Source organism: Brachionichthys hirsutus, unplaced genomic scaffold (genome assembly GCF_040956055.1).
Source record: "Brachionichthys hirsutus isolate HB-005 unplaced genomic scaffold, CSIRO-AGI_Bhir_v1 contig_330, whole genome shotgun sequence".
In the NCBI taxonomy this organism is placed as follows: domain Eukaryota; kingdom Metazoa; phylum Chordata; class Actinopteri; order Lophiiformes; family Brachionichthyidae; genus Brachionichthys; species Brachionichthys hirsutus.
The window spans coordinates 8,144-22,735 of NW_027180340.1; the positions used below are offsets into that span (position 1 = coordinate 8,144).

The window sequence follows — 14,592 nt, forward strand, 5'->3', positions numbered from 1 at the left end:
GCATAAATGTGTGTAGTTGTTGAGGACAATTGATTAGCAAATGAGGCCAAATGTTTTCTTCGGCTATTGTCTTGACTCTTGAGAGAGGATCCGAATAGGACCTTCAAAACTTGAAGGGTCAACTTATTGAATTTACTGGCTTTCCAAAAAAAAACGATGTTTGATCTGCGGCAAATCTCCTTGGAAGGCCTCAGGCCTCAGTGCTGTTTCATTTCCACTGAGCCTCGGACGCCCAACATCCACAGATATTCAAAATTAATGTTGAAGCTAGAGATGCAACTGTCACTGAGATTTGAAGATTATCTCTGCACCCAGTCCGTAAACTGAAATCACATTTCCACTTGATATTCAGTTTACAATTCAACGTCATATAGATGTCCCACATTCAAAAGTCCACCAATGCCCCGCAGCTTACAGGTAGTAACCAATTTCATTAAATTACACCACTCAGGCATTGCATGAACACTTTCCATTGGAACTACACCCCACTATAAAAACTCACAAAGGGCCAACGGCATTTGGGAAATTTGAGAAGCAGGTTGCCATCGACTTTAATGCTTTGAGTTAGCGCACATCAATTTCTATTCACCGCCACCGTTCTGGGGACGAAGGAAATCGCAGATGTCTGAAACCCTGTCGTAAAACCGCAACGCTCCAAAGATCTGCGGGTTTGTGTGAACGATATTAATCGAACTTATTTTATGCATCACAGGACCTTTTGAGGTGCCCGCGAGCACCGCGTTGGTGACGCCTGATCTATAGGAATAAGGAATTTCTTTACCACCAAGTTAAGGTTATAGTTCATACTCAGGAAGACTCATTTGGACACAAGAGTTCATTTAACCATTTTTATTGCCATTTGCTTGTAAACTGGATGGAAAGAATTTCACAATTAACTTCAGTCTGATACAATGAATCTGAACCGTGCAAATAAAACTTCTTTGCCCTTTAAAAACGATCGAGCTTCACAATCAAGGACAATTCGGTGACATTACAGAGAAGTACAAAAAACGGCGTTACAATACTAACGAGCCTCTCTACGTCACTTGATGGAAGTTGCTACACCGACAGGATGATATTGTGAAGCTCTGGATGGACTGCATGACGGATGGAAAGCCTCAGTGTACGAGCTACAGCACCGCTACCAGGTGGGACACCACCGTCAGCGCCGCCGCCTCGATGGAGAACAGGTGACTGTCCTCCACGTGTGGACAGCTGCTCCTCATGAACTCAGCCAGACGCAGCAGATACTCCAGGTTGGGGCCCGTCCTCCCTCTGCACGCCGCGATCTGGGTGCCGATCTCCTCCGGGGAGGCCGGCCCCAGGTAGAGGGGGTTGTCGCTGGTGGCGACGTAGAGCAGGGCCCGAACCGGAGGCTGCCCGTCCGCGAAGAAGTCGACCATCTTCATGACGTAGCCGCCGCAGACCGTCTCACGCAGGTCGAGGTACCGCAGGGACTCGTCGACTTGGGAGCCGGTCACCTCGAAAGCCACGCCCCATGTCCGCTCCTGTGAGGGGGGGGGGGGGGGGGACATGTTCAAGTATTGGGCTTGCCTAATAACCCACCAGGGAGTATGACGTCATACTTACGTCATCATCCTCAACCAGCGTCACCACTCTTCCGGGCTGCAGCAGAGAGATAGGTTTCGTCATGGATAACGTACAATCACGGTCGTTGGTGATCGAATCAAGTGATCGAGTCGCGCCACTCACCAACTCGTCGTTACCCCGATGGAAGTTGTCTCCGTGCCAGAAGCGTCTCTTGTAGCCCTGGATGTAGCCGACCCTGCTCCTCTTGTAGCTGAAGTCAGGCTTCCACACCAGCGAGCCGTAGCCGAAGATCCACAGACTGCTCTCCCCCGCGATGACGTCATGAGGCTTCATTCTGACGACGTTAAAGATGAATTGATGTCACCGTATTAGCTCCGGCTGACTAGCTAGCTAGCTAGCGTTAGCTTCCTCCGGTCCAGTAGACGCGGTACCGGTTGGCTCACGGGTATACCGGGGACGGTACCGGAGCCCAACTGCTTGGCAGTCGCGAAGATGGAATTTCGCAGTTGATTTTGCTTTGCGCTATGCATCGCCATTGCGTTAGAGGTGCCGCATTATGCCTTAAAAATCCATGGCAGCCGCTTCGGCCTCCGTATCTATTAGAAATAAAAACAACAAGTGTCCGGCTAGCTTCTCCGCTAGCCAGCACCTACATGAAAGCTAAGATTAAGAATGTCTAAAACGAAGCATTATTTAGGAATATCGGTGTTCCGCACACCCTTCTGCCTTCCTTCCGCGCTAATTCAGTGTTTGTAAAACAATATGGCGAGGGCGTGCGCACATATTTATACAGCCCATTACATATGGGCGGGTCCATGCTAGCATTTTTAACCAATAATATTTGAGTATATTTCTCAGACGCTCAATTTTATCCAATCAGATTCTTGTGCGCCGATTAAGGCGGGCTATAATGACAAAGTAGTCCCATTATTGGCTCAATTTATTTTCGAGCCCCACGACCTTCGTTCAATATAAATGGCGGATGAGCTGTCACTCCCCGCGGCCCATTTTCTAATTGGTCGCCCGCGTTGTCCTTCTTTAAACAATTCTACAAGGTTCAGGCTTCACCTGGCTGATGCAACTTCCAGTAGCGTTTCAGGCTAGCTTCATTGTCACAGGGAAACATACAAAGATGTTGCATCAGATTTTATTCTAAGGAGGGTGCAACATAGAGAAATATATGATCTTTATTCCGATATGCATTAGATAAAGTAAAGGAAACAGAAGTGTGATACTAAATACACAAGTAATTCTACTCACTGGGATAGCATCAATTGAGCACGATATAAATGAAAATCATTCTTCGATTAAGAAGGAGTAAATAAATACGCACCCTACATCTATGTTTAAATGAGGCACGCAAAGAGATGGTGTAGTCCAGTCCCAAAGCTTAAAGATCTGATTTTAATACAAAGATTACAAGAAATACTGGATGCCTCATCTACATCAACCCATCACAACCCTACGAGATAGAGAAAAACATATTTGATGAAAAGAGGTGAACAGGTTCTTTTCTATTCAAATTTCTTGTGTATCGTCACAGCTTCTGTTTTTGTTGAAAGTTCCAGCTGCCGTTTTCAAATGCGATGCGTGAGTAGCTGTCTCACCAGTGGTGCCAGTATGATGCCCGCATGGGTTATTATTTCATCTGCGTAAACACACACAGATTCCCCTTTTAACTCAGCAATCATCCTGCTTTGGTAGCGAGTCGCCTGCGTGTATTCAACCCGTGTACAGTTCTAATAAACCAAATACTTAAATAAAGAAACTGGAATTTGAGAATAAAATTATTATTATTTTTTTTACTTTGCATAAACAAATACAAAAGTGGCCACACCTCCTGCCGATTCAGATACAGGAATAACAGAGGCTCATCTGTCCTCAATAGATAGATTATCTATAAATAGCTGGCATTATCTGCCTCGATAAGAGGTCGGACAACTGCATCAGCTCCTCATAAATCTAAAGCACCGCAGAATCCAGGCCTTTGAGTGACTGTGCCATCCACAAACATCCATCCTGTTATGCCATAGCCTTATACAGTATTCCCATTCGCTCCACAAGCCTGCTTTGGGTTAAACCACATTGACATTTTTTTAAACATTTGAAAAGGACTTTCAACGGAAATTAAGGACTTTCAACGGAAACAAGACCGCAAGGGCTTTTTTGAAATGCTCTTCTTAGACAGGATGTTTGACTTTATTTGTACTGTAATACATGCTACTGTGTGACTGTACTTGTACTCTAACATTCTATCTAATAAATATATTCATCATCATCAATTGTTCAAATACTCTGTTGTTATCTTTGCTGTCAAAGTATTATATTTATAATACACACAGCCCCTGCCGCTAAATTGTCAGCTGATATGGAATATGTACACACACATGCCCACACCCCTGCTTGTTTTTGTCATATACATACAGATACAAACCATATGCAGAAAGCAAGTCGGGCTTGCATGGACCACTCCTGCAGAAGTGGAGGAGGGGTTCATTTTTTGATTGTGACGTACCGGTAAGCATCCTTTAGTTTGAGCTTGTGTCTGTGTTACTGACACAGGACAGTGCCATTTACAATTAGTTCCAATACATAATGCATTTGCAGGAAAATGTCCAACACACAAAGTTGTAAGTGATTCAGATTGTGCCACAAATGCTTTCATAAAAAATGCATCAGATGTTTCAATTATTTATGGGTGAATGTTTTCAAAACTTCGGTGATACTAAATAAAAACCGAGTATACATATGTTGTTGTTTTTTGTTTTTTGGCATACAGTGGCCACTTTCTTGCTGTATTGGGGTTTGTTACTGACACCTAGTGTTAATTAATGAGACATCAACAAGTAGAGTGCAGGATGTTCCCCAAAACATCCTAATCTATAAGTACGCTTTGCCTTTTGTTGTGAAATAAGATTTTAGATGAAAAGAGTTGCAGCTATAAACTGAAAACTAGAACTTATACACCGTTTTGCAATTGATGATCTCAAGTGTACTCTGGATGGGCTTCCACATTCTTCTTGAAGAGATCGAAAGATTGGAATTTCAAATCTGTTTCCCGATTCTCCAATTATTACATCAGTGTCACAGACCCCCCCTCTTCCTTTGTCAGAATAAATAGTGCTGATTGGCTTGTTTGTCTTTGTGCTGCTTTGAGGATGTTTCCTGAAAACCCAGTCATCTGTGAGAGCGAGTGGAGATTGAAGAGAGCGATGCGTGAGAAAATCCACCGTTCTGTACCGGCATGTTCTGCATTTTTTTTTTTTAATCAGGGAGGAAACAGGAACTGATGTCACAGGGTCACAAACAGGATGCTGTGATTATAACACAATGAAAATTGCCTGGCCGTGCTAAGAAGACCCACAGGCCAAAGAGCAAAATCCTTGCATGTGTTTGTCACTGCCCTCAAGTGTGAGTGTGATGATGGTGGGAAGAAACTCTCAAGCACTAACAGCCAGGGTCAGGTAACAGACGAGAGCGCGATGAACTACAACTGGACGTCCAACACTTGTGATAACATGTATGTTTTTCTTGAACCTGACCGGAGACATCCTATTCCAAACTTTTTTTTCCATACACACAACACAAGATGAGGATGCCTCTGTCAACAGACTAACAGGATGTGTATAAGGGGAAGGCCATCCCGATTCTCTGCCTGCCGTTGATTGCTGCTGATTGGGAGTGTTGACTATCGCAGAATTTCTGTCAGCCGGAGGCAGGAAAGGTTTATATTTATGTTAAGTGAATGGCACATGTCAGCTAAAGAAGATTTTTCCAGATAGTCTGGAAAAAATAATATTCCACATGGGGTAATAAGATTGGCCAGATTGCTCGAACAAGTCAGTTTTTCTTCTTCTTTTATTTATTTATGTGGATTCATGTCAAATCCATTGGCTCCCATCTGGGTTCTCCTCCGCTTTGGCAACATCCCAGTGCCAGGCCCTCTCCCCCAGCTTTGTTTACGTGAGCGCGCCGTACTGAGTTGGGCATTAAAATATTGCTCTTAACCCCGAAGGCGAGTTAGGCAGTTGAGGCCGTAAGTGCATGAACGTGTGTGTGTGTGTGTGTTTTTTTTTTTTCGTTTAAGATCTTTTTATTGGAGGTCTGTGCACTCTATGTCATGCACACGGGGTGAGAGGCCTGGCATATGCTGCTGTTTTTATGGCAATACAGACGCACTCCACGCACCCCCCCCCACACACGGCATCTGCTTGGTTGGCTGGTTGTGTTGTGTGTGTGCGAGCATTATGAGACTTGGGGTGGGGTCGGGGGGGGGGGGGTGTTCCCCTTTGCCCTGTGCCTGGCTTTGTTTCGCCATTTCCATCTTGAGGGGGGAGGTATCTGTGGAAACAGATTTGAATTTCAAGCCAATTTAGGACCAGATAGAGAATGAGGGTAGTGGTGCCACATTCAAGGAGCCTCTTTCTAATATCCAGAAACATAGAACATGACGTGTGAATGTAGGAGAGCAGCTGGATTCCATATTTACAAACCTGCTCACACTTTGAGAGCCTGCAGGATGAAAGCCCAGATAAAGAACAAATGAATGCGAGAGACACGTTTGATAATTTGTACTCATTTTCATTATTTTTAAAACACCTCCAACATAATTTCCTTTTTTTCCATTTACTGGTGTCAAATCAAAGCAGTTTTCAAAGAAGTTTTATTCTTCAGAAGTTTGGTCCTTATAAATATGCCTTATATACAAAATAATATTATAAAACATATAAAGAGCAGTGTGTCATATTTAAATTAAACTCTGGAAATAATAACTTTAAAAAAGATGACATTATTGGTTCTTTATTTTTGACATTTATTATAGGCAGGCAGTGGTGTGACAGTCCTTTCTCCTTGTTTTGAGTCTTAATTTTTGCATGAAAGAACATTTCAATGCAAATCTTTCTTTTCTCTTGGATTTTGCTGGCACCATGACGACTGGTGCGCTCCTGCGGTTCCGTCTTCCAGTCCCCGTCGATTAGCACGTGATTATTTCCCCGATTTATTTCTGTAGTGCAAATGATCCAAGAGCAGACAAGGGCACAAATTTAGCATCCAAACCCCCTCTTTTAAGGCTTCTAGTGAATTTGGGCTGCATACAATCTTCACCGTTGCATGGGAAAGTCCAGCAGGTCAGTTTCACATGAAGAAGATTCATTTCTGACATTCATGACGTTCAAGTGTTTGTGAGGTCGGATTGTGACGGTGGGTGAGTTCACTCGTCTCGACCCTGATTTTTGCATAGCAGGCGAAGATGGCAGGAGTGAATGTGTGCGTGTCTGTCTGTGTGTGTGTGTGTGTGGGGGGGGGGGGTAAAATCTTAGGCACCGTATTTGAACGATTGGTTGGCTGTCAAAGTCATCATGATTATCACAAAAGGCCAAGTCAGATACGAGGGGCGATATTCCAACTTCACCTCCTTCAACTGTCCGGGACGTCCGGAGGGATTCCAAAGTCAAATTTCACCGATGCTCTTGTCAGTCTTCACACCTTGTGTAGCCAGTCTATTCACCAGTCCAGAGAGAGGCCCTTCACTGTACATATTTTGCATACAAACACTTGGTCAACATTAAGTTTCTCAGTTCTGGTCTCTTTTCCACGGAGGTTTCTGTCCTCTCCAGTTCTCCCAGAGCAGCAGTGGACATCTTCAACAATCTCCCGCCTCCCCCCGGCATTTGTAAACAATCCAGAATGCGACATTCTGCCTTGATTGTGTCTTTTCCTCGTTCCATCGCTTTCAGATCCTTTACAATTTATACCTGTGGCAAAAAAAAAGGAGAAGATTTTATCGCACAAATACAAGAAAATTAAACAATACAATTGTCCCAAAGATAAATTCTCTCCCCCCTTGTTTTTACAGTGCCTTTTGAACTATTATAGGGCACACATTCCAGCACAAACATTATATTTGCCATGGAAACGAATAGATTAAAAAGTAAAACACAGCACCTGATCAGTGTAAATTCACTTCCAGTGAAGGATCTGCTGATACAGGATTTATTTTTAATTTATTCTTTTGGTCTTACCTCTGTTGCTATGACGCATTCCCTCCTCTCCTCTGCTATAACATATACCGACTGGTACATGGAGTCTCTTGAAGAACATATTGTTGATATCCTACACTCTGGCTTTTCACTGCAAACACAAATCACAGTGTGTGTGTCAATACAAACTAGAAGATAATGGAAGTGCAACACACAGTACAGAGGGGTAGCAGGTAGCGCAGAGGACGCGGGCACTGCAGCTGTCAACCCTAAATGAAGGATGCATGGTTTCCAACTTCAGATCATTGCTGGGCTTACATTCAGTGTAACAGTCCACAAATGAGAGAAACATTTCGTAGCTACGTCCTCTGTGCGTGAGCGCAACAAACACAATATACGTATGGAAATATACTGGTCCATCGTGTTACATCGTTCATCTCACCTGTACATTCGACTCAAGGGTACTTTGTCTTCTAAACATTTTTCATAAATAAGACTTTTATCCTCTTGTGACTTTTCATCCTTGAACTCCTTTGATTTAGAGTTGTAAGAGTCCAAGTGATAGTTTTTGTGGATGAAGTTCAATTTTTCAGAATCACAGTCCACCTCCAGGCAGACTTTCTGGTTGGTGTTTTTCAGCTGGGACGCTGGGATCAGGTTGGCTCTCTGAACATTGGACAGGTTATTCATCGTCTCCGTGTCTTCTTGCTCCCTTTCGGCCTGCCTGCGGATGTGCCTCAAAGCCAAGCCGACCATGAACAGCAGGACGAGCAGCGCCACCAGCCCCACAGCCAGAGAAACCGCCGCCCACTGGAAGCCGTCTTGAATCTCTCCACCGTCCACAGTAGAGGTGACGGCAGCAAAGAACTCGCAGTGAGATCCAGTGAAGCCCGGTGTGCAGGCGCAGCTTGCTGGGGGTGTTCCCGGGCCACCTCCCCCACTGCAAAGACCCCCATTGAGGCAGGGGCGAAGAGAGCACTCGTCCAGGATTCTGTCGCAGTTGCGTCCACCAAGCCCGGCAGGACAGGCACAGGTGTAGTCGTTGATTCGGTCCTTGCACGTACCGCCGTTCTGGCAGGGGCTACCTGCACACTCGTTGACGTTGATTTCGCAGCGCGAGCCGGTAAAGCCGGCGCGGCAGCTGCACATCCGCGTGCCACGGTGAATCAGACACAGACCGCCTACAGGAGAGGACGAAAGTTGGTATCAACAAACAGCTAACATTAGCACGCAAAATAAAAGAAAGTGTGGCGTTTTCAAAATCACAAAGACCATGAGTTCTGTAAACTCGTCCGTGATGTCACATTGTGACTAACAGCAGTGAGCGTTGTTGGACAGAGACACAAATCGTGCTTGTCGGCCATTTGTCCCTTTCATCGACAATCACAGCGAGCTGCGGAGACGTTTCTAAGCTGCTGCTCTTAGCGGCTGAGTGTTTATACGGAGGACAATAGACACCAAGTTCCCACCAATTCCTGTTGTTCCTCAGTGCTTCCAGTTTTAAGAATTTAAGGGGGGGGGGGGGCAAGGGGAAGTTCAGGAAAAGGGGTGGGGTGGGCGCAAAGAAAGAAGGAAGACTGTACCGTTAGCACAGGGAAGTGACGTGCACTTGTCCACTCTCTTTTCACAGTTCAGTCCAGTGTAGCTGCGGGGACACTCGCACGTGTAGCTGCGGCCATTGTCCTTCTCCCTGCATTTGCCGCCGTGGAAACAGGGGGAGTCGTCGCACGTCTGCAGGCTGACCTCACAATGGGAGCCCTCAAAACCCTGGAGACATGTGCACTTGGAGCCACTTTCCAAATTCTGGGGAAATCGATTGGGAGAGGAAAAGTTATTTGAAAGCCGGAGAACCGCGTAAAATAAATGCGAATCCCGGACAAAGAGCATAAACATCCGATCTGATCCCAACTCACGGTGCATATTCCGCCATTCCCACAGGGGTTGCTGTCACACTCCTGCATCTCCAGCTTGCAGTTGACCCCTGTGAAGCCTGGGAGGCAAGTACAAGTATAGCTGCCCTGTCCTGTGTTCATACAGGTGGCGCCGTTCACACAGGGATGGTGATGGGTGCAGAAGTTCAGATCTGAGATAGAGAAGAGTGTTGGTTTACAGCGCGGCTGCTGGGGGGGTTAACCTGGCCATTTACAAAGCTATGAATAGAGGAGTTCAGAGGAAACTTAATTTACTAGTGCTTTCAAGTTAATTCAAATGAAAACAGTCTGCAAGTAATGTGAGAACAGCAGCAGCGGTCCAACGTGCGTGTTGTACCTTGGTCACACAATAGGCCTCCCCAGCCCTCCTGACAGTTGCACTGCCATGGCATCTGGCAGGTACCGTGCTTACAGGCGGGGTACTTCTTACACTCGTCACAGAATGTGCCTTGCCAGCCGTCTCGGCAGCTGCAAAATATAACAAAACGGGCCCTTTGATCAATCATTCATTCATCAAATTGTACATTTCAATGAATAAAACGTTTCAAAATAATGTGATTTGCCGTGTAATCAGTAAAACGGTTGTCATTTGATGCTTATATGAATCATGGAAACATTATTATGTTTTCTGTTATTAACTATCATGTTTAAACTTGTTACTACATGCAAAAAGAATAATGATTCAAGCACCATGCTGTACGATGATTTACATACAACACACATGCAGGATAAACAGATGCAGTAAAAGGAGTTATTTAAGTATATAAAGACAATTACATAATAGAAACATTCTAATATTGCTTTAACAATTAACATCCAAATATAAATACCCATTTCTGCTATAAATATTATTTCTCAGGAGTGTGCAGGGGGGGGGGTGGGTTCAGCGCTACAACATGTGGTATCAGATGCAGCTAACCTATATTTGGTCAGTTTCGGCAGCAGGAATGAAGAATTAGTGTTTTAAAAAAGACGGCAAAAAAATAATTTTGATGAATTTCTCACAGTAAAAATTGGCGTGTGAGAATTATCTTTGCTGTGAGTAAGTGAGCGAGACAGGGCCGTGACAAGAAAGGGACATGAGAGGATACCGATTAATGTCCACCTCCTCGTAACAGCTCATTTGAAAGATCAACATCTGGATTTATTAACATCAGGACACAGAGTTTCTGATGTAAATACAACAATCAACTTGAGAATGAAAACTGATTTTAAAGGAAGAAAAACCACAGCTATCCTCAAGGATCGCGCTGCTCCCACACCTGCACAGGTAACACAGATTTCAACACTTCATTATCTTTAACACTTACACACAGTCCCCCGGGCTGGAGCAGTTTCCATTCCTTTCGCTGCAGCCTTCCAGACAGACAGCTATAAACAAAGAGAAAACACATACAGTCAGTTCTTCTGCTGCCAGTGCGATATTAACACGATGAATAAAAACTAATAATCACAGTCACAGCTTACAAAGCATGATTTCAAAAAAAGCAAAAACATCCACAACTCATACTCAACTATCGTTTTCCTGAAATAGCCTACAGTGATCCCATTTACAGACATGAGGCCTCTGCTTCAAACCCGCGGCCTCCATTGGATGTCAACCTTTCAAGCGCTCCGGTCTGGCATGACACTGATTCACGGGACAACGTATCAGGCGGCTGACGGTAAGCGGCCGGTTTAGTCCCGAACAGATGCTCGCTCTCAATAGCAGACAGCTGTCACTATTGTTGTTTGTGGCCTGCCACAACCATATTTGCAGCTGCCACAGCCGCGCGCCCAACAATGGAAGGGACTAAAACATCGTTGGCGCGTGGCGGATAATAATGCAGAGATTAACCTTGGCGCGTGCAGTCGGCCGGTCTCCTCCTATCAATGCGCGTCCCCCCCCCCCCCCCCCCCTCCTGCGGATTAAGTTACCGGGCACGCGCCACAGTACTTTGAGGTTGACATTTTTTTCTTTTTTTGGGGCTAACACAAACTCAAAAATTGCAAATGACCTGTAACTTCCCTTAGATATGTCATGTAATAAAACACCGTGTTAAAGCACACAGGTCTGTGAACGCTAACTAATGACATCGACTTTAATTGGATTGAATACACCTGTAAAATGCAACCTGTCCTATCAGGCGTCTTTTTTCTGTTTGAGTTTATTCCACGTAAACAAGCCTGTTTAAATGGATGCATGGGCGAGAGAGAGCGTGTGTGTGTGTGTGTGTGTGTGTGTGGGGGGGGGGGGGTTCTAGTGTCTGAAAGATGTCTCATCTATCTTTCTTGTGTATATTTCCTGCAGTCACTGGCGATTGATGGGTCTGTAATTACAACAAGTGAGCCCATGTGGTTAGAATTTGGCGCCACAGTCAAAATAGCACATGCCAATTTCTCTTTCAACACCGAGTGACACAGATGACAGATATACTGTCACCCATGCGGCTGCTTTTTCAGCACATGTTAACTATTACTCTCCTGGTGCCTCCTCCCAATGTACTCTTTGATTAATTTGTTTTGGTGAACAGGGCCCTTGGTATTGAGGGGCCAAATGGCACCGGGCCTCCTCGCAGGCTCGTTCAGAGCTGTGCCAAACATGGGCGCGTGGCCTATGATTGAGTCAACTGGGTTAGCACAACAATCATGTGCCAGTTGTCATGCTAAGGCGTCTGTCCATCCACCAATTCCAAATGAGTATCCACAAACCCAGAACCAATTGCACATCTGAATTTTTCCAATTACAAATTATATGAGGCAATCGCTCTGCAAAGTCCAGATATCATTATGACATGCCTTGATACTGTATTAAACATCTTGTAGCCTTGGAATGATGATGTAATCTTAAATTGCACTGACAACTTTTGTTTATGCACGTTTCTTTTTAACCATATCCAGGAGTAACACCTGTAACTAGGAGAGCGCTGTCCTCCTAAGCCTATAAGCGTTATTATCATTGCAACAAACTATGCAAAAGCATCTTTGAAAAACATTTCACAGAGCAAGAGCAGACTGATATAATGTAATCATCCAGGTGTGAACAGGTCAAATAGAATAGATGAATTTTCTTGACTGCTTACGTTCTTCACAGTATTTCCCCTTCCATCCAGACAGACAAGACAACTGTCCGTTACGGTTGCAGGTGTAGTGGCCGAAGCGGTCATCCCTGGGCGTGCACTTTTTGGAACAGCTTTCTCCGTAGTAACTTTCATTGCAGATGAAGCGGTAAGAAAAGCTTAGTTCCGTCTCTTTATCGGTCTGTGTATCCTGAGACCACTCGGTTCCTACAGCCAGCTGCCTTTGGATGGCAAAAAAGCTAATCAAAAAGTCTGGGTTGTTGGTATCTGAAAGAAGATGAAAGTGGAAGTCAGATATATCGTTGTATGTCTTAGCTTGTTTTGCGTCTTTCACTTTCACTTCAAGGCCTCAAATATGTCTTTGATCAAAGATAAACTCAGGTTGAAGTTTCCTCTTTTCTTTTCCGGCAGCAAAAAAAACATTCCCAGGTCCAGTCAACTCTTCCAAAGGGCGGAACAGAGCAAGGTGTAAAATACAGGAAGATGTAGTCAGGTTTTTTTTTTTTCTTTTTTTTTGGCAGGGACCGTGTATTCTCACCGAAGCCCACAGCTCTTTCCCACGCCAAAAATAAACCAGAGGAAGTTCAATTGTGTTGGAGATAAGAATGAAAAAGGTGTTCTGAAGTTCATAACAAAGGAGTGAATCGGCGTGAAAATGAGCAAAAATACAAATAATTAACAAGAGGTGGCGATGACTCAGCTGAATTCATTAGCTATTCATTACTATTTTTTCTTTGTGGGTGCATGTGTTGGTGCAAAAGAAGTTTCAGAGCCTGGCGTGTTAAACACAAATAGAGCTCCCTCTAGTGGTCGAAAATGTTTCACTTACCTACAGGTAGGTTTCCATATGGCGCGTGCCAGGCTTCAATTATTAATGAAAATGACCCCTAGGAGAGAAAACATGCAGTTAATTCATGAACTCTTTACGGAGCGTGTAATTTAGCTAGAAAGGCTTAAATTGTTTTTTTTTATAGTCTATTCGACAGTTAAAAAGACGTGTTTAATTGATTATGTGTTTTTGGATTTTTGAAGCCAGTCCAATCTTCTCGTTGACATCGCTCCCTATAAAGAACGAGCTGACCAATAGCCGGTGCGCTCCCAAAATGCAATAAATAATAAAGCAAATAAAGCGGACCCTCACCGGCCATCCGAAGTTGAACGGGATTCGGATCGGTCGAGGTAATGCGCCGGCGTCTTTGGCGCTGAAAGAGTTGGTCCCCAGCATTTCTGTCATTGTACTTCCAAAGATGCATTCGCCTGGCGAGACCACGGCCTGATAGTTCTTCAAGCAGATTCTGAAATAAGTCCTGCAGTTGGGCTTACATGCGTTTCCGTTTGCCAGCAAGCCTTTATGGTTTCTAAATTCGTGAAGATCGAGCTCAAAAACTCCGGATCCAAATACCTAAAAAGAGAAGGAAATATGATTTAGGAAAAGGTGGGTGAGTCACAAAAAAAAAAAAAAAAAAAAATGAAACAAGTGGCTCTCCATCTGTTTTCACTGAGGTCTCAGGACCACCGGGGACATCCTGCCTCTCATCCTCCTTCATACCTGTGATAGTAACGTGGTGCTGAATGCGATGGTGAAGGTGAACCAGGCTGCCATCCTTCTCACTTCTCCAGGGCAGCCGCGTCACCGGCTAATAAATCAGCAAGACCTTCCAATTCCAAAGTATTTACACCAAGGTGAGAAAATGGGGGGGGGGGTCTCTAAAACGTGTATTAATCCTTCTTCACTCCCGGGAGTTGTCCTGTATAGGTTCTTGTTGTGCGTCAAAAGCCTATAAAATAAAACGTTTCCAATCTCCAAGTTATCCAAAGGTGAGGGCAAACCAATATCCAAAGACGCGCTTCTTCTTCTTTATTTTTTTATCACCAGGCGCCCCCTCTTTGCATGGTACTGTACTCCACAATGATCGCTCTGCGTTCTGTGCGCGCCCCCGCCGTTGTTTTGGTGCGTCAGAGCGCCACGAATGCGCCTCGCTCGTCTTGTTACTCGTGAATGAACCGTAGTGTATCTCGTCCCAGATATATAGACTTGCTTTGCGCCGCTCATTATATAAACTGCCAATC

At 44.6% G+C, this 14,592-nt stretch overlaps 2 protein-coding genes across 2 annotated transcripts; both read right to left on the reverse strand.

The window, feature by feature from the left end:
- Positions 1–838: 838 nt before the first annotated feature.
- Positions 839–2,281, reverse strand: LOC137913714 (glutathione-specific gamma-glutamylcyclotransferase 1-like). The gene is made up of 3 exons (XM_068757346.1): positions 1,714–2,281; positions 1,591–1,626; positions 839–1,508 (listed from the first exon to the last, which is right to left on the reverse strand). Exons 1-3 carry the CDS (start codon positions 1,882–1,884, stop codon positions 1,131–1,133), a joined length of 585 nt encoding a protein of 194 aa, XP_068613447.1. The 5' UTR covers positions 1,885–2,281; the 3' UTR covers positions 839–1,130.
- A 5,020-nt stretch (positions 2,282–7,301) lies between these two features.
- LOC137913711 (delta-like protein 4) lies at positions 7,302–14,125 on the reverse strand. Its single transcript, XM_068757342.1, has 11 exons — positions 14,072–14,125; positions 13,664–13,924; positions 13,352–13,409; positions 12,526–12,789; positions 10,774–10,834; positions 9,801–9,931; positions 9,446–9,615; positions 9,116–9,335; positions 7,975–8,713; positions 7,575–7,683; positions 7,302–7,307 (listed from the first exon to the last, which is right to left on the reverse strand). Exons 1-11 carry the CDS (start codon positions 14,123–14,125, stop codon positions 7,302–7,304), a joined length of 2,073 nt encoding a protein of 690 aa, XP_068613443.1.
- Positions 14,126–14,592: the final 467 nt, after the last annotated feature.

Bases quoted from the DNA above. Each gene is read 5' to 3' on its own strand.
- LOC137913714 (XM_068757346.1), bottom strand. From the start codon at position 1,884: ATGAAGCCTCATGACGTCATCGCGGGGGAGAGCAGTCTGTGGATCTTC. The intron at 1,627-1,713 runs GTGAGTGGCGCG...TCTCTGCTGCAG, and splicing joins ATCGGGGTAACGACGAGTTG to CCCGGAAGAGTGGTGACGCT. The intron at 1,509-1,590 runs GTAAGTATGACG...CCCCCCTCACAG, and splicing joins CGCTGGTTGAGGATGATGAC to GAGCGGACATGGGGCGTGGC.
- LOC137913711 (XM_068757342.1), bottom strand. From the start codon at position 14,125: ATGGCAGCCTGGTTCACCTTCACCATCGCATTCAGCACCACGTTACTA. The intron at 9,932-10,773 runs GTAAGTGTTAAA...TATATTTTGCAG, and splicing joins TCCAGCCCGGGGGACTGTGT to CTGCCGAGACGGCTGGCAAG. The intron at 9,616-9,800 runs GTACAACACGCA...TCTCTATCTCAG, and splicing joins AGGCCTATTGTGTGACCAAG to ATCTGAACTTCTGCACCCAT.